This window comes from Phoxinus phoxinus (assembly GCF_949152265.1).
Source record: "Phoxinus phoxinus genome assembly, chromosome: 24".
NCBI classification, from domain to species: Eukaryota; Metazoa; Chordata; class Actinopteri; order Cypriniformes; family Leuciscidae; genus Phoxinus; species Phoxinus phoxinus.
Window position 1 is genome coordinate 7,353,002 of NC_136899.1, and position 20,080 is coordinate 7,373,081.

The window sequence follows — 20,080 nt, forward strand, 5'->3', positions numbered from 1 at the left end:
AAAAGTTTGAACAGTAATCTGCAATGTCCTTTGAGTCATGTGTAATCCTACCATTAATATTTAGATGCAAAATTGTATTTGATTTTGCATGGAATTTTTCTAATTGAAAGAAATATGAAGAATTCTGTTCACCTTTTTCCAACCATCTCTGTCTAGATCTAATGAAGGCCCCCTCTGCCCTCCTTTTATAAATATCATCTAATTGGCTTTGAAGTGTAAATAACTCAAGATATTCGTTATCCAACAAATCTGGAGGAGATTTATGAGTAAAAGCCGTAATTTTAGAAATTATTGTCTCCTCTTCAAGTTTTTTAGCTTTAGATAATAAACTGCCAAATTTTCTAAGAAATTTACAAGCTTCAAATTTAAATAACTCCCAATTAGTGCAATAGTTATTACTAATCTGAGCTATATTCCAATATTGTGCAATCAAACTGCGAATGGTCACCTTTACAAATTCATGCTCCAATAATGACTTATTAAGCTTCCAATAAGAGTTATGGTGGTTGGAGGAAAGAGACGAATGTAAAGAAACGTTGATAGACACTGCCTTATGATCTGTTAATGGCGTGGGAAGAATATTAACAGAAATGTCTTCTTTATGTAAATTGCACGGAGTTAGCCAGTAGTCAATACGAGACATATTGGTACATGCCTTATTATTCCACGTAAAAGAACTGATACCAGGGAATTTCTCTCTCCAAATGTCTATTACTCCAAGTTTCTGCATAAAGGCCTTCAATGTGGAGTTATGATAATTTACACTGCGAGGTGGCCATCGGTCAAGGGAATTGTCTAAAGTGATATTAAAATCTCCTCCTATTAAAATAAGTGAATTTGGGAATTTAGATAAACAGTGTGTAATACGACTCTCTAATTTTTCTATTAAAGCATCATTTTCAGTTTTAGAATTGTACCCATAAATATTTATAATAATTATAGTCACCAGATCTAGTTTAATAACTAAAATAATGAAATGACCAAGGGGATCCCCCTCAGAAAATAAAATGTCCCCAGAAAATTTGTTTTTTAGAATTGCAACACCAGCTGTACGCTCAGACCCATGAGCAAACCAAACATCATTACCCCATTGAGTTTTCCAGAAATTAACATCTTTAGGAGTTGAATGAACTTCTTGAAAGAAACAAAAGTCAGATTTCTGCTGTTTAGCAAATAAAAACAAAGCTTTACGTTTAACATTAAACCTTAAACCCCTGACATTAAGTGTAACTAACGAAAACGACATGAATATATAAGGAACAAAGGAAAAAACTAGAACAATATGAGAAAAAACTTCCATCCCCTTTGAAATAAAATAAGAACGAACCCGGTTATGGAACTATAGGTGTTATAGATAACATTCACCCAAAAATAACTTGCATTAGGCAAGTAATAAACACTAGTACAAACTTACTAGAACAGGTCAGAAGGAAAAGTGTTCACATGAGACAATATGCGAATCCCTTGATTTCACGGGGGTGATTGCACCTCTTTCCCATCAATGAATACGCGCACACCGACGAAAAACGCTCGTTTTCCTTCCTTCCTAGCAGCTTCAACCAACGGCCACCTCTTCATCCTCAGTGATTTGTCTGCTTGAGACAAATCTTCGGTGAATCTCAGCTTGTGACTCCTCAGATATTCAGAGTGCTTGGCCTGCCGCCAGACCAGGTCCCGCGTAAATCTTCTCACGAAGCGAATGATCACTGGTCTTGGTCTATTGGCCTGCTCCATCAGCTTTCCCAGTCGATGCACGACATCTATGTCATCTTTGAAAGAAACGTTTGAGTCGGGAACAACGGAGACACAGACGCCGATGACTTTCTGCTTGATGTTTTCCTCAGAATGTTCAGGAATACCGTACAGACGGAGGTTCCATCTCCGCTGATAGCGTTCGGCATCGTTTAGACTTCGCTCAAGTTCGTGGATTTTGGTGCTGTTTAAGTTGGCGGTAGTTTTGCAATTTTTCAAATCTTTTTTTACGGCGTTTACTTCTTCAAACACAAAGTCAATTGATTTCTTAAGGCCCTCAATGCTCACCGTGTTGCTGGTAATCATCTTGCCGAGGTCGTTAGCACTTTCTTTAATCCTGGATGTCAATGCCGCAATTACATTATCTTGCAATTCTGACAGAGAGATATCACCTCCTCGATATTTCTTTTGTTGAGGTTTCACGGGCGTATCTTGGTCGGAGTCATGTACAATCTCGAGACTTGGGCATTCAGATCGGGTGACATCGGGATGTTGTTGGTCATATTGATGGTCTACCTCGATGTGTGCAGCAGATCCACCAAGAGCGACAGGAACCTCTAATTCCATCTCTTCCGTAAGCAACTTAGAGGTAGAGCTCTTTTTTCCTTTTCGTTTCATCGTGCTATCCTTAGATTCCATGTGCGCCAAAGGGTTCAGTTAACGATCGCCAACTCAAGGAGGAAATGAAACTAACTTAAATATCAAGTTACTTCGCTAAAACAAAACAAACAATGACCTAATGCATAACCGAAAGATATAATGCGTCCGGGTTTAAATAGAGTTAAAAAATAGGGGATGGAAAGTAAAATTGAATCAGCTGCATGAAACTGCGACCGCTCCGGCTGCCATCTTGGATGCCCCGCCCCTCTAGTTGTCTTTCCCGTAACATTCCATTTCCCCCTCCCATCTACGTAATCTAGTCAATTGCAAGGTCCTTAAAGAAGTGTATAACCTAAAATAGAGATGGTATATTCATTTCCGCGAATCGGTTCTTTCAAACAGTTCAGTTCAAAGAACCGGTGAGAAACAATTCAACTATTATTTAGGACCTAAATATAATTTGAATACAATTCCATAGTAAAACAATCACCTTAACGTGCTAAAACATAAACATTTATCTTAGAACATTTTATACCTTTCGCTCCATTAGTCAAAAGACTTGGTTTACTCCAAACGGTTCACTCATTTGTTCTCGGCTCATCAAAAAGGATGGTTTCGTGTGAACCAGTTCAATCAATTCACTGAAAAGATCTTACTCACAAGAGTGATTCATTCATGAATCGGGCATTACTGATGTGAAACAGAAACAGAAAGAGTAGCATTACAACGTGTTATGTACGACACTTGGATAACTATTGTTAATATATAAAGTAACTTAATCAAACGATATACTTTCGTACAATCCGTCCTGATTATTGTGCTCGGATTTGTTGACCACACGCCGTCCAGGACCTTTACAATAGTCACATAGCTTAGATTTTGATCCATTTGGCCGCAACAGCAATAACACCGGGAGATGTGTCAGGCAAACGTGCTTCACGGGACCGCGGTGGGGTTCTGACCCGCTGTTGAATCCAGCTTAGCGGTTGTAATAACGGTTGCTTTCAGCGGAGGAGTTTGACATGTCTGGCGCAGTGGCCGGTGGAGGGGCGCAGTCTGCGGGGCTGGGCTCTGCCGCCGCGGGCTGCTGCTCCTCCTCGTCGGGCGCCGGTTCTGCCGCATTATTAAACGGAGGATCGAGCATCGCGGGCCGGTTACCCAGCCGAGTTCTCGAGCATATGTTCTCCTATCTGGAGCTGCCGGATCTCATGAACTGCTCGCTCGTTTGCTGGCACTGGTACAACTGTCTGGCGGATGAAAACAGCGAGGTGTGGCGAAGTCTGTGCGCCCGCTTGCTCAGTGAAGAAGCGCTGCGCTCTGATGTCCTCTGCAACCTGACTTCATATAAAGGAAAAGTAAGATTGGTCAAAGTAGTTCATGTGCTATTCTTTTTTTTCTTCTTCTTTTTTTTATACAACCGACACTGTAATACGTATGATCATGCATCATGCATGCATTTTCTAAAATTGATTTTTTTTATTAAATAAACTAGAATTTCCTTAGTGCATGCTAATTTGCTATTATTTGCTTTTATTTTTCAAATAATATCCATAACCGTTCATTTTTCATTTCGTATTTTTTTAATAGAGTTATGTGTGTAGGTGACCGTCAGAGAACGGTGCTAATGTATGACGTCATTTGTAAATATTGGACCCAAATACAGTCACATCAATAGGTTGCATGCATAAAATGATGGGCAGGAAAATGGCATTTACCGGTACATATAAATTACTAAAATCCTGTATTGACTGTTCGTATCAAAGCTAAGACTTCTCATCACCAAAAAGCATGGTACCAGCATTGTGTTTTGGACATGGTACTGCCAAATATGTTTATTAATCTATTTACCTATTTGTAACTTATTTTACCCTGTTCTTGCGATGAGAATAAATACTGATGTGGCATAAAACCACTAAATAAACCATACCATACTTTTTTAAACATATCATAATTCATATAAATTATATAGGCTATAGAGAGAATTACCATTGTATTACCGTCTTATTCTAGATAACATTTTATTAACTTTCTTTCTTTTATCCTCAGCTGAAGTCTTTCCAGCATGCGCTGAGTTCCCATGACTGCTCCAGGAATGTATATATAAAGAAAAACGGGTTTACTCTGCACCGTAACCCCATCGCCCAAAGCACTGACGGTGCCCGTGGGAAGATCGGCTTCTCGGAGGGCCGGCATGCCTGGGAGATCTGGTGGGAGGGTCCTCTTGGCACGGTGGCGGTGATCGGCATCGCGACCAAGAGGGCTCCCATGCAGTGCCAGGGCTATGTGGCACTTCTAGGCAGCGATGACCAGAGCTGGGGTTGGAATCTAGTAGACAATAACCTGCTTCACAATGGAGAGGTCAACGGCAACTTCCCCCAGTGCAACAACGCACCAAAATACCAGGTAGTGGAGCTTGAGAATGTACTATACATAAACATCATGCTTTTCCAAACTTAAAGGGATAGTTCACCTAAAAATGGAAATTCTGTCATTTAGCCTACTCACCTTCATGACGTTTAGCACCTTATGACTCTCTTTCTACTGCGAAACACACAAGAGGATGCGATTTTGTAGTATAAATAGTATAAGTAGTGTGTGTACACTGAAAATTGTAAAAAGAAAAAGTACACTTCAGAGTACATATGTTTATGTACGAATTAGTTTTACTGTACCTTTTGTCGTTTTTGGTTTATTGAAGGTCATTGGCTTTCACAATATAGACAACAGCTTCATGTGTCTTATTTAGTGTTTTACCTGAAGAAAGAAAGCTAAATGAGTGGAATGACATGAAGTTGAATACATTATGACAGCAATTCCATTTTGGGGGGGGGAACTGTTCATTTAGAGAAATAATGTACCTCAACATTTTTTTCACTTTTTATTATTTACGACGACGACAGTGTGAAGATTCTTCAAAATATCTTCTTTTGTGTTTTTGATGGCAAACATAACAGCACGCGGGTTTGGAACAACAGGAGGGAGAGTAACTAATGTCAGTTTTAGGGATGCACCGATGTGAACAATTTAGCCAATACCGATAACCGATAATTGTTTATAATTGGAAGCAGATAACCGATATATTTGCAGATAAATATAAATCCAAATTCCAATCCGCAATTCAAAACCATCATGCCGAACAGTGTGCATCTGAAGTGTCTCAGCTGAAGGAAATAATCCATTATTTATTGTCTTTAATACATTGGTAAATAATGAATGTATCAGGCCGATAACGATAACTTAAAAATGAACATATATCAACCGATAACGATATGGTGGCCGATATATCATGCATCTCTAGTCAGTTTGTAATTTTTGCTTGAACCTTTCCTTGAAAAGTCAGCATGAAACTGAAGTTGTGAGTCTTTCTGAGTGAAAAGGCTTCTGAACAAGAAGGGCAGGACTTGATTTTGTCCATGGGGAATTGATTGGGTCTTTGGATCATTGTGGTTTGCTATTAGTCGATCTCATGTGAGTGAAAGGTTGTCCCGCCCTCACGCCAGTAAACATCATCAAATAAGAGATGTCGCTGCGAGAGGAAGGGGAAGTTATATTGACTAAAGATTATGACGGCACATTCATTTTTAAAAAATGTGCACTGATAAATTATTAATAATAAATACTGCAATATTCCTAGAAATAAGAATTGTTGATTTTCTATCATATGTTTGTATTTATTTTCCAGATAGGGGAGAGAATACGTGTAATCCTAGACATGGATGATAAGACACTAGCCTTTGAGCGAGGGTTTGAGTTCCTTGGAGTGGCTTTCCGGGGGCTGCCCAAAGCATGCCTCTTTCCAGCAGTTTCTGCCGTCTATGGGAACACTGAAGTGACTATGGTGTATCTGGGAAGACCCCTGGATGGATAAGTAGGATCTCAGTGCCACTATCACCACCGGAGAGCACCATGGGAACTGCTGCTTGTCACTAAAATAAAGGAAAATTTGTGGTTGGTGGCGGGGCTTGTTGATGGTGAGGATGTCCAACACACATCTGCGGATTTCAGTTGAACATCAATTTGTTTTTAATCCTTTTTTAAGACCTGGGACATTTTTTTAAAACCTGCTTTTAATCTAATTTATGAAATTGCACAGGGAGCAGCTGTTCTATTTTATGAAATAGGTTAAAAAAAATTAAGCCAAAATAGAAGAGACAAGTGACAAAGTTTTATAATTCATTACAAACATTTTACACACGCATGGAATGAGAAGCTACTGTATGAGTACAAGGACGGCCCAAGCTTTCACTTAAAAAAAGCACATTTACGTGTAGGTAAATAACATGAAGTAAACATGCCAAAACGATGTACCAATATCTTACCGTTCTGTTTTTTCCAGAGCAGTTATCTGCATGCAGTATACCAGTCTCTTCCTCTGTTTTTTATTATTATTTTTAAGGACAGGCAAAGGTAGTATGTCGTTATTCCGTTTGTTACTGTACATCTTAACTGTGATGTATAAGTGTATAGTATTTATTTATTGAGGTCCATATTTGCTATAACCAAGGTTATGGAGACTGCAAATAAACTCTAAATTGTGCCAGACTGTGAATGTATCTCAGACTGTTTTGTTGTTACATGATTGATCTGGTGGTATATTAATGTTTGTATCAAGCAATCGACGAAGAGCCCATAGTTGTTCTCTTTTCACCACAAGGTGGCGTCCGTCATCATGAGTTCCTAGACAAGGCCAAACAACAGTTGACAGTCACATCTGTTTGTTATTTTCTATAACAATGTTAATTTTGTATAGTGCAATCGGTCTAAAATGGAAGGAAAGGACTATTTCATTCTTTTTTTAATTGTATCAGTGGTTTGTAAGTGGTGTTAACCACTAACTATAATTATTGCTCAGAATTAAGGTCAGGATTTGGTGTAGTCTTAAACTTTGGTTTGTACTGTACACATCATCCACTGTTTGGACTATGAACATGAATGATACCTCAAATAGTGCAGGTGTGCTAATAATTTTCTAAGCTGTCATAATTATTATTGTAGCAGGTGGACAATAAAACAGGCATTTTTTTTAAAATCCCAAGCCATATCAAGGGACCAAAATATCATAGAACAGTGGATCTCAACCACAAGATGGCCTCAGCTAACAGCAAGAGAGAGAGATTTATTATTTTAATCAAAGCCACTTGAAGACAAGCCTACAAAGTTAGCAAAAATGTTAGCATGGTATGCGGGGAAGGAGACCAGAGGCCATCAATGTCCATGGAGGAGAGGCTTCACTACGCTGACTAAACTGTTTTTGTGGGAAAAGGCTTAACATTTAATTAATTGACAGCCTATCGGCTAATCTTCAACATATTTGCTCTTAAACATTCGTTTAAGGTTGATCTATTTTTGGTTTACACTGAAAAAAATTGCTTTTTTTATAAAAGAAGTCACAGACAATTGCGAGACAGGTAGGATTCAGTTTACCGCACTTCTCATTCATTTCTGTGGTTGTGTTCGAAATTGCCCCCTATAACCTCATTCACTATTCCCTACATTACTCCACTTAGCCAATAGGGATGTTCGCCGTGACGTCACGACGCGCTCTGGTTGGCAGAAGAAAAGTAATGACCGCTTAAAGCGCAGCGCAAACACAGAAGAAAAATGGTTGTATCGTGCTTTGTGATCGGCTGTGTTAACAAGATCGATAAGAGTAATAACCCCAAGAGCTTCTACCGCGTACCTAAACAGCCTGAATCAAGAAAAAAAGCTTTGAATTTCTGCAATTAGGCGTCTATACCCAGCGGAAAACAATGGGAGCCAGCGGACCACGATCGCGTCAGCTACCTACATTTTGCGTTAAAAATTAAAACTAATTTTGTAAATAAATGTTACTAGTAGGTTCTATCGCATTGATGGGTTAATTAATGAATGAATAACTGTACAAAATACCGCGGAAGACGTGTCAAAGTGTTTGTTTACATAACTTTTTGTGCATGCTGTGACTGAGCAATGGAAGTATAATAACACTGACATAACCTTATAAATTAAGGGCAAATTATTGTATTTTCATTCATACATTTTACTTATATGTTAACCAATGTTATATATCAGAGGTAAGATCATTTTGATTCAAAATATAGCCCATGGATAAATGACACCTGTATTTTTACTCTAGTTGTAACATATTTACCAGTTATCCTTAGTTACAACAAGTAATATTCGTAATTATTACTTAATTTATAGGCATCTAAAGATTTGTACGCCTTCATCGACTCTCTGGTAAACATAGATGGCGTGTCGATGAGATACAGATAGATGTCGCCGAATGTCAAATCTGGCCATGTGTCCGGGCTTTTGCTCCAATTCTCACTCAGGTGATATTGATCAGGCAGAGAACATGAACCCTGGTTATATAAAAGCTTAACCTTATATCTCTTTTTTGGTTCTTCGGACAAATAATTAGCATATGCTGACAAAACACATGTATACTGCTGCGAGTCTGCGACATGTTTTGGTTCTTTCTGCCAAGTGCCAACCAGTTCGCGACCACGCCCATATCGTGACGTCACATTTGACTCCGGCGAACATCCCTATATAGCCCACTCGAAGGAATGAAAACGAGTGAGTGAATACGGACCAGAAGTGCTCCAGCTTTAAATAATTTGTAGCCTGCTGTTTAATAATCATTTGAAACTTAACAAACTGGCAGCTCCAGTAGTAATAGAAAATGTATCTTGAACTCATGGAAACTGTATTTAAACCAATTTAATAATCAATTGAAACGGAATTTATACCTATGATTCAGCTGCGGGCGCCATCTTCCCGTGAGACGCGGGAATTCATTTGGCGCGAGCAACTCTCGCAATGCATTATAGGTATTCTCTAGTCTAGACGTTGAGTGTACGTTGGTTGTACACTCGTTATTGAGGTGCATTGTGTGATTGAATTAGTGCACTTGATTACATCTACTATGGTTTGGGACACCACTACAAATGGCTGTCCCCTCAAATAGTGCCCTATTTAAGGGTATAGGGGCATTTCGGACACAGCCTGGCCCTATCTAACTGTCAAACTGTCGCACAACTCTGAATGAAATTAAATTATGTGAAGGCAGTAATGTGATTGGTTATCAAAGCACACTGATCCAAGTTGGCCATTACGCTTTCTCCAATGGTCGAGCCACGGACCCGATCGTATCTCCCAATAATAAGGGTTGCCAAGTCTGCGGCGCCCCCAAATTCGCATTGGGCTAGGTTTGGGCTATTTTTGTTGGCGATCGCTGGGCTGATGGGCTAGTTTTGTTGTCCAGACCGGGCCACCCTGCCCCCTCAACAATTAGAAACCCCCGAAAAACCACGATTCATTTGAACAATTTTCTTAGCAACTGCATAGCGCTGCATTTGACACCCTAGCAAATGCATTTCAACACACTAAAACTACTAAGAACACATTAGCATCTGCATAGTGACATTAAACGCCCTAGCAACTGCTTGGAAACCCACTGAAAATTACCTTAGCAACTGCATAGCAACGCACTAAAAAAATAACATGTTTTAGCAGCTGCATTGCACTGCACTTAAATGACTCAACACCCTAGTAACAGCATAGCAACACACAAAAAGTAGCTTAGCAACTGCAAAGCATTGCACTAAAAGCAATTTGACAAAATAGTAACTGCATAGCAACACCAACAATTACTAAGAATACCTTTGCAACCATAGATATATACATAGATCGACGCAATTGCGCATAATTGAATCTCTATTGAATCTATACTTTTCCAAAATGTATCGCTGCTTTTTCAAAATGAATCGCTTCTTTTCTTAAAATGAATCGCTTCTTTTCTTAAAATGAATCGCTTCTTTTCTTAAAATGAATAGCTTCTTTTCTTAAAATGAATCGCTACTTTCTTAAAAAGAATCACTTCTTTTCCAAAAAGAATTGATACTTTTCAAAAAGAATCGCTACTTTTCTAAAAATGAATCGCTACTTTTCTTAAAAAGAATCGCTACTTTTCTTAAAAAGAATCGCTACTTTTCTTTAAAAGAATCCCTACTTATCCAAAAAGAATCGATACTTTTCTTAAAAAGAATCGATACTTTTCTTAAAAAGAATCGATACTTTTCTTAAAAAGAATCGATACTTTTCCTAAAAAGAATCGCTACTTTCTCTAAAAGAATCACTACTTTCTCAAAGATAATCGCTACAACACTCAAAACACCATGATGTCACAACCGAAACTTCACCACGTTTCGGTAGTGACTGTTTCGGACAATTTTGTATACTTTTGAGCCTAGTTCAAAGATTGTAACCAGCACGACATGTTTTAAATCAGAACGGTAGCACCTTGTACACACATTACATAAAAACTAAATTTTATGGAATAACACCAAAAATAGTTTGCTTAATTGGAGAAAAAAGGTGTTTGGTCGTGACGTTCCTTAAAGTTACACAGATTAAGCTTATGATATTTTAAATATTATTGTGGGATTCAATAGATCATAGGATCTTTGTAAACATCTAAAATTGTAATAGCCTACTTATGCTTTTTAAATGTGTTTTTTGGTTGTGGGACAGCAGTTTGCAGCTTTGCACCAATTCTGTAGAATGGCCCATATATTAAAACGCAAACGTTCTCACCTGTGAAAAGTTATCCCATTTCTTCTGGAATTTGAATCTCGGCGGTTTCACAACTAACCCTATCCATCTCTATCCCTGCTAGCCTATTGCACTCTTGCACCCCATCCCCAACTGCAATGCACTAAAAACCGCTAGTGATGGTCTGACGGCACCACACACAACACGCTAGCATAGTAAATGTAAAACATCTCGCTATTTTCGCATATCACCAGGGGCCTCATTTATAAAACTGTGCGTAGGATCCCTACTAAAAGTGTACGAGCGCCCAAAAGCCAAAAATGGCGTGCGCAAAAAAATATTCAGACTTATAAAACCGTGCGTAGGCCTACGCCAGAACATGCGCAAAATCCCTTTATAAATCCCAGTCTGCGGAAGATTGTGCGCACATGCGTCTCCTCCCCGAAATAACCATATATGGAGCTTACAGCGCGTAGTTTTACTATGCATATCCTCATCTGCATATCATTTGCATATAATTATTCATCCACGTGATAACATGTTTAACGGTACAAGACATTAGGAAAATATGAAATACGAATGTGCTGTCACATTACATTAATAAAAAATAATTTACCGGTAGTAGCCTATCCTTGCCTTGTTTTTGAAAAAAAAAAAAAAAATAGTGCAAAATGCATTTCAGAGAAAGTTTTTCTTAATCTTTTCCACTGGCCTAATAGTATTTTTATTTGATTTATATTTGTAATGGAAACAGATAGACCTTGTTGTGCATTATAAATTTGCACAATCTGCTATTATCATGTGTTGTGGCAAAAACAATTACTAAACTCAGCATTCCCAGGCAAAGAGACGTCAAGATCCAAATTGTATTTAAAAAGAAAAGTAATTTATTCATGCAAGAAAATGGTTCCCTGACCCCAGCCTTGCAGCCAGGCTGCAGGCCAGAGTCAGAGACAGACAGATACTGGGACTTCTCCTCAAGAGAGCTTGGCCTGCTACTTTATAATGCAAGGGGAAACCATCACCCCCACCGTTTATACAAGCAGGAACAGCTTCCCCCAGCATGGGAACTTAAGATACAGATCATTCTCGGCCTCACACCTCCATCTCCAGCTGAACCAACGTTACATCAGCAAAAACTCAGAATACAGACAGAGAACATACAGCATTAATCTTTTAAATCATTAGGAAAGATTAAAAATGCCACTACAACTTCATCTGCCGTTACGTGCGTCAGTTTCACTAAACGGCCCAACGCGCTCGCTGGCGCGGACATTTAAGGTGTGGATATTTGCTTCAAGTGATAGGCTTGGTGAGTGAAATTATGTTTGTAGGCTATTATCTTTCTGTATATGTATAATTTTATTTCGATTTTCTGTCTAAAAGTGACCAAAAAGACATTTAACTCCAGCTCACCATCGGTGTCGCCAAACTGCTCCGTCTCCAAAACGTTCGTACGCATGGGTCAGAGTTTGCATGCAGGTGCGCACATTTTCCCATCAAGTTTGTTTTTATAAATCACAACTTATGCGTCGGAAGTGGCGTACGCCTCTTTCGGGGCCTGTTTTGTGCGAACGCAACGGTTGTAAATGAGGCCCCAGTTGTTTAGGCCTACTTACAAAACTGATCAATCGGTCGACTTTACATAGATGTTTTTTTTTTGTTTTGTTTTTTTACATTCTAATGTCTGCACTTAGAAGCCCGAACCACTACTGAGTGCAATAAGATACGTACTGTACGCCTTTCGTTATGCTACTACAGTTTAAAATGGGATGTGGTCACGTATGAAAATCATTGTGTAACGTTACATGTGTAAACACTAAATGCTTTTAGGTAGATGGCTATCAGCAGATGTAGCCTATTTGGAAATGAAGCAATTGTGCCACGTGTCAACATTTTCACACGTTTTCACAATAGCACAACTTGTGAATAACACAGCACAGTTTCAACGCGCAGAAGTGATGGGCCTGCCCTGCATCTTTCTAGCAGGAAGGGTGTGAGCTCTTGGTGGTTTCCTCTTGAGTAGTATCTGATGAGTGAAACCAGTAGTGGGTGCTTTGGGTGTGTTCACTTGGTAGGTTTTGTGGTCGACTGAAATAAGGTGAAATGTTTGTGCATCTTATAGTTTAACGTGCATTTGCATCTCACGCGCCATGGTTCACTTCAATAATTTGTCCTCATGCATTAACTTTTTTAGTTTATGTAAGAACCGTTATACTCTAGATGAATTCTACGCCATTAGTCTACATAAACTGAAATACTTTTACTGTTGTGGGATGTGGTCGATTTTTACATATCTAACGTGCATATTTCTGACCCTGCAGTGTGTGTGCGTGTGTGTGTGTGTGTGTGTGTGTGTGTGTGTGTGTGTGTGTGTGTGTGTGAGAAATGATCTTGGCTGGCTTCATGTGACTGCGTTTCCGTTGCTTGCTTGCTTCCGCAATTACTAAAGACACTGCAGAGATGCAGATATCAAGCACTTTGCATCTCCGAAGAGACCAAGCCAACCGAACCTCCCCGCAAACCGATGTAATGGTCTTCTGTGAACTTCGCACAGGAGCGGAGGGCGCGATCCTTGCCGCTGGGGTAAGTGTCCACATTATACTCACATGAGAGTGTGTCAATATAAAACGGACAGGCTAAATGTTTAATAGCAATTTGTTTAACGATTTGAGTCAATGTGACTTTCAGTAGGCTGCACTCATTACAGGTATTGTCGCCTGCGTGACCTCTCGTACTCAAGCGCGCAATATTAACATGTTTTGTGGTGATCGAACAGTCGAACTGTTTGGGATATATTGTGTCTTAGCTTTAATGCATAGCCTACAGTGGCTCCAAAAGTATTTTGTCTCATAGATCACACATAAAAGGTCAAGATTTTAGATAATAAAATATCAAACCAACTGGCATATACAAACAAATGACTTTTTAGATAGGCCTATCTCAAATGATGACCTATTAGACTTTTAACCAAACGATTCCAAGGTGATTTGAGGTATTTATAAAGTCAATTGTCACATTCACACAGGTGTCCTGTAAAGTAAGGACAGTTCATAATAACATTATAACTACTGTGGTGATGTTCCAGTAAGGTTTGACATAAACTGTCAAAATAAATAGTTATCTTAATTTTGGACTGCACATATCTTTATAATATATATATATATATGTAAATATATATATATATATATATATATATATATATATATATATATATATATATATATATATATATATATACATATGTGTGTGTGTGTGTGTGTGTATTTCTTAAATATTAGCTTGAAGCAAATCTTTCTTATTTAATAAATGCCGTTGGTTTGATATTTTGATATCTAAGGCAGTAACATTCATGCATTAAGTGTGACACAAGTGTCCAAGTATTTTTAGGGCCACTTGAAATCAACTGATGGCTTTGATCCTGTGTCCGCAGCCTAACCGATCTGATTTATAACCTAAAACACATTTGGAATTTGATTTTAGCCAATAATTTCCGCTATTCGTGCCACACGGACCACTAGGTGTCAAAGTAAAAAAGTGTTTAAAATATTTAAGATGAACATTATATTATGTTACCGGTACTTAAATTCAATTCAATCGCATCGGAAATGTTTAATTTCAAGCAGATCAACACAATAATTGTTTTGTGAACATGTTAATAAACTACATGGACACTGTAAAGTGTGTCCAGAAAGTGTCTAGCCATACTAACTAAGTTTTTCCTTGTGAAAGCTTATGTTTTTGACTATTGTCTCATATTGTCTCAATTTTTCCTTTTTAAAATAATATATTTGACATATTTATGAGTGTGATCAAAAGTGACAGTAAAGACATTTATATTACAAAAAGTTTCTATTTAAAATAAATTCTATTTAAAATTCTTTTGATCTCTCTATTCATCAAGGAATCCTAAAAAATATTAAGCAGCACAACTGTTTTCAATTAATAATAATGTTTCTTGAGCAGTAAATCAGCATATTAGAATGATTTCTGAAGGGTCATGTGACACTGAAGACTGGAGTAATGATGCTGAAAATTAGGAAAACAGGAATAAATTACTTTTTAAAATATATTAAATTAGAAATGATATTTTTAATTGTAATAATTGAATTCACAATATTGCTGTTGTACTGTATTTTTGATCAAATAAATGCAGCCTTGGTGAACATTAGAGACTTCTTTCAAAAACAAAGAAATGCATGTATAGATAGATAGATAGATAGATAGATAGATAGATAGATAGATAGATAGATAGATAGATAGATAGATAGATAGATAGATAGATAGATAGATAGATAGATAGATAGATAGATAGGAAATAGGAAGAACAAAAAGCTCACAGAAAAAAATCATACATGATTGACTATAATCAGTTATTAATACTTCTTTGGTTCCTTCTTGTTTTTGCATGTGTTCAAAATGTATTTGTAGGACAGCCTGCCCAAAACTTATGTCCGCAAAATTTACCATTCCATTTTTCATTGCGTTATCACAAATAGAAAAAAAATTGATTCCAAGCACAATATGTTTACAAAATCTTTAATATTTTTTTTATAATATTTTAATAAAGAGTGAAGATCACTTTTAGATATATGTATGTTTGTTTGTGTGTACATACACTAGTTTTTAGAGGAATACATATTTACTCTTGTAGTCATAATGCTTAAATAGTCTATTTGACCTTCATCACAGTGATCATGTTAAGATGCCGGTGTTCGATTGCTTGTCCATCGTGGTCTGTCACGCCGTGGTGCCGCTACTGCTGGGCCTTCTTTCAGCCTTAGGACATCCGCAGACCTTCCCCTGCAGTCTGGTATGTGAGAAAAAGGAAGACTGTACAAATGCTCCTAGATGAACACTGATGCACACGATGATCTCCTGGAAAGGAAATGCCCATAAACGTATTAGTTTCTAAACCGAAAATATATTCAAAATGCTTAATCTTAAAGTATGATGTTACAGTTGTTACCTTAAGGGATAGTTCACCCACAAATTGTAATTCTGTCATCATTTACTCACCCTCGATTTGTTCCAAACCTGTATGAGTTTCTTTCTTCTGCTAAACACTAAAGAACATGTTTTGAAGAATGTTGGTAATCAAACGGCTGACGGTAGCCATTGATTTTCATAGTTGGGGAAAAAAATACTATGGATGTCAATGGCTACCGTCAATTGTCTGGTTATCAACATTGTTCAAATTATCTTCTTTAGTGTTCAGCAGAAGAAATAAACTCATACAGGTTTGGAACAACTTGAGGGTGAGTAAATGATGATAACATTTTCATTTTTGGGTGAACTATCACTTTAACAAGTTATTTTTACTCATCCTGAACTTAAAAAAAATATTTGTAATCTGATGTATTCAGGAGGATTTAGACATTTTAAATATTACTTTTGACTTGAATTTAGATATTACCACATGAAGGACATTTTTAGGTTACTTGACTAAACATTTTTACCATGTATAGGCTATGAGGACTAATCAGCAAACCACAAGTGGGCTAATTTTTTTTGTTCATCTATTTTTGATGTTCTCCTATGGGCCCAATGAACTGTAGTGGAAATATTGAGTCACATCATCATGTTACTATTTAAATTTTTTCAATTTTTTAAGAAGAATCTAAATCAGTCTTTCCTTCTCTTTTCTGTCTCTCCACATCTCCAGATCCAAAACAAGGCTCTGTGCAACGGCAGTCAGCTCTCCACCATACCAGATAATTTACCACATCAAATTGAGGAGATCTTCTTAGACAAGAACCTTATGTTAAACCTTCAAGATGGTTGTCTCTCTAGGTATCCTTTTCTACGGATACTGAACTGTGCCAACAATCTACTAATGACAGTGGAAAAGAATGTTTTCTCGGAATCGCCTCTGTTAGAAAACCTCAATTTAGCGGACAATGAGCTTTATAAGGGACACAAGCAGGTGGCCAAGTCCTTGAGCTCTCTATCCAAACTAAAGACGCTTGATCTTTCGGGTAATGATCTCTCGGAGGACATGGTGTCTGTGCTGGTACAGAATCTGTCCTCGCTTGAGTCTCTATACTTGTCCCGGAATGCCATGCAGAGGCTGGATGAGTCAACATTCAGAAGCCTTCATCAGCTTAAGGAGCTGAACGTCGAGAGAAATTCTTTGTTTGAGATCAGTGGAGCATTTGATCACATGAAAAAACTCCAGAGGTTGAACCTGGCCTTCAACTACTTGCCATGTTTGGTCAACTTTGAGATGACCCAACTGCTGGTCCTAAACGCCAGCCACAATTCCATTGAATGGTTCATAACCAATCAGAATCTGAATGAGACCTTTCAGCTGGACACATTGGATCTGTCTGACAACCATTTGCTGTTCTTTCCGTTCCTTCCAACACTCAACCGAATAAGAACTTTGTTGTTGTCCAATAATCGAGTTGGTTTTTACCAACACTTTGCAAATAACACATCTTCAAACTGGACGACTAAGGTTGAGTACTATAACTTGGGGCAAAATGTGAGCAACATCACAGTGGATCTCTGGAATGAGAGTCTTCACGGTGATCTTTCTTCAGTGGAGCTCCTGGACCTGAGTGAAAACAAGGTGAACTATTTCCCCCAAGGATTCATTCAACAGATGCCACATCTTTACTGGCTGAGGCTGAGAAGTAACTGTTTACAGTCCTTTAGTTTGACGACTGAAGATTTGCCAGACACCCTCTATGAACTGGACGTGAGCCGAAACAGGTTAACCGAGCTAACAGCAAGCCAACGCTCCATTAGTGAGCTAAATAATCTCACACATTTGAATCTGAGTACAAATGACCTTCAGAACCTTCAACCTAGGATATTTGCTTGTCTACCAAATCTTAGCACACTAGATCTCAGTCACAACGCAGTGGACGTGTGTTACTTGCCAAACTACACAAGTTCCTCAGGATGTGTTGTGTGGTCCAACATGGTTTCCCTAAAACAGCTTTATCTTGCCGACTGTAGCATTCAAAACATACCGTCTTCAGCGTTCAAGGGCACGCCGCTGATTCATCTCGAACTTTCCAACAATCCAGACCTACATCTTAAACCGGAATCTCTGGAAGGTCTCGCAAACACTTTACAGCATTTGGGACTTGGTAATACCGGTCTTCAAAACTTCGACTTTTCTATGTACAGCCATTTGAAGTCATTAAACATCTGTAGAAACTCACTACTAGAACTTCCCGAATCTCTAATGGCATTAAACCTGAAACTTCTGGACTTGAGGGATAACATGTTGACAACCATCCAGTCCCAACATGCTAACATGTTAGCTCAAAGACTGCACACTGTTTATATGAATGGAAATGCTTTCAACTGTTGCCATTTAGACTGGTACAGGACCTTCGGGGAGAATAAAGGCATCAATGTTGTAGATCACTCCGAGATTACTTGTTTGGACTTAAACCACAGACGTCACAATATCGTCCTTTTGGACACCGTCCACTGTGGTGGTATCAGTAATGAGGAGTCTGTTGTGTGGTACATCCTTCTCTTTGTAACAGTCAGTGTTTCCATCATGGGTATTTCTATCATTTACATGCTAACCTTTAGGCCAAGAATGTTGCCTCGCGCTATTAAAAAGAGATGCTGGAGGCCGACTTCCTATTGAGAAACATGCTATTGTAAAACGAATGTCTCTGTAAAATAAGGGGCTAACATGCAAATATGCTGTTAAAGGTTGCTACTTTCAGACAACGGGACATAGCCAAAGAGAAATGTGATATTGTGAAATATTTAGGCCATATTGGTCTGTATGTGAATGTATTTCATTTTATCGTCATTAGAATGCATGAAAATGTCTGGCTGCTGTATGGTTTGTAAATGTGAAAACAAAAGTGGCAATTCAACTTTTACTCATTATGTTTTATATTTGCATTTATTCATTTGGCAAAATATTGATTGAAAACAGCTTGCAGTACATTAGACATTTTATTTGTATATGTGTTCTTTGGCAATTAAACCCATGATCTTGGCCTTTCTAGTGCTTTTTATATTGAATAAGTTATTTGATAAAATAAGTTCTCCAATATTGATGTGCGTGCGAGGGTTAAATTTCAAATCAGGGCTGAAACACCACAGAGTGGTTAGTGGTTGATCAAAATAGGTTTTTCAGTGGAAAATTATCAAATGTTAACACAGGGTTACCTTGAATGTTGAATATTTGACTATGTCCTTGTGTTAAATACATAAACCTTTCACAAAACATGCATCTAAAAGGACCATACACGACTACTAATATTAATTTAACACAAGTTATGGTCATATTTGTTGTTATTTGTCTTGCATTTGTTTTGGGGAACACCTACTACGATAGTGGTCTTCATGTGCTTTTTATAGTATAACAATCCAAGTCAGATTTGTGTGTGTGAATGTATGTAGGTTCTCAGAAGTTGCGCGTTAAGAACAGTTGCTAAAAGTAGCAAAGGAAACATGAAATTTCCTGTTTTGTTAAGACCTGTAGCAACTGCCCAGCTCTCGGTATCATAGAGGGGGGTGGCGGTCGTGTGGTTTTGCTCCATGCCGAGTTCTCAGAGGCAGTTTCAGCAGGATGTAAAGGATCGCTGTCGTGTTCATTTTTCATCTGAAATATTACCCTAACAGTCATTAGTGTGATTAGATCCCTTTATAATGTGTATAAAAAATATACAAAAAATAATATGCATTAAAAAAATTATATAATGTATTATTAAAAAATATAATTTATGAAAAAAATTATATATATATATATACACATATATATATATATATGATTCCAAAATTAATAACATACACTATTGCACATAAACTAATACACGAGATACTAAAGTACAAAGTAAAGGTGATCATGTGGCCACAGTGAGTATCCACATTGACCAATGCAAGGATTTATTGTGAGACTTCTCGCTGCAGGGATCATCAGGGTTAGACCACTAAACCTAAACCACGCTGACTAACATCAGCCTACGTAGGATTTCCCATGATTATGTGGCACAAACTGTGTAACAAGAAGACAAAAGGAAAGCTAAATGTCAGTCAGGCAGTGAGCATGGGAACCTGGCAGTGTGTGTGAGTGAGAGAGTGTCTGTGTGTTGTATACACTGAGAGCCATGTGTGCATGTTAACCCAGAGTGTAACCAGAATACCGCTGTGGTGTTTCTCTAGGTCATGGCGGTTTGAACAGAGAATGAGCGAGAAAAAGAGAAAC

At 38.0% G+C, this 20,080-nt stretch overlaps 3 protein-coding genes across 4 annotated transcripts in view; 2 read left to right on the top strand and 1 right to left on the bottom strand.

Moving 5' to 3' along the window:
- arhgap29a (Rho GTPase activating protein 29a) overlaps nucleotides 1–12,523 on the bottom strand; it is a 54,122-nt gene extending 41,599 nt beyond the window's left edge. For both annotated transcript variants that reach the window (XM_079601425.1, XM_079601424.1), the window contains exon 1: nucleotides 12,307–12,523. In XM_079601425.1, coding sequence (XP_079457551.1) covers nucleotides 12,307–12,390 — 84 coding nt within the window. In that variant the 5' untranslated portion in view covers nucleotides 12,391–12,523. The remainder of the gene's footprint in view (nucleotides 1–12,306) is intronic.
- On the top strand, nucleotides 2,730–7,154 carry fbxo45 (F-box protein 45). Its single transcript, XM_079601431.1, has 3 exons — nucleotides 2,730–3,707; nucleotides 4,399–4,755; nucleotides 6,035–7,154. Exons 1-3 carry the CDS (start codon nucleotides 3,375–3,377, stop codon nucleotides 6,218–6,220), a joined length of 876 nt encoding a protein of 291 aa, XP_079457557.1. The 5' UTR covers nucleotides 2,730–3,374; the 3' UTR covers nucleotides 6,221–7,154.
- Nucleotides 12,524–12,824: 301 nt separating the features above from the next.
- nrros (negative regulator of reactive oxygen species) lies at nucleotides 12,825–18,868 on the top strand. Its single transcript, XM_079601430.1, has 4 exons — nucleotides 12,825–12,964; nucleotides 13,343–13,476; nucleotides 15,583–15,703; nucleotides 16,556–18,868. The coding sequence occupies exons 3-4, from the start codon at nucleotides 15,596–15,598 to the stop codon at nucleotides 18,503–18,505; spliced, it is 2,058 nt and encodes a 685-aa protein (XP_079457556.1). The 5' UTR covers nucleotides 12,825–12,964; nucleotides 13,343–13,476; nucleotides 15,583–15,595; the 3' UTR covers nucleotides 18,506–18,868.
- The last annotated feature ends 1,212 nt before the right edge of the window (nucleotides 18,869–20,080 follow it).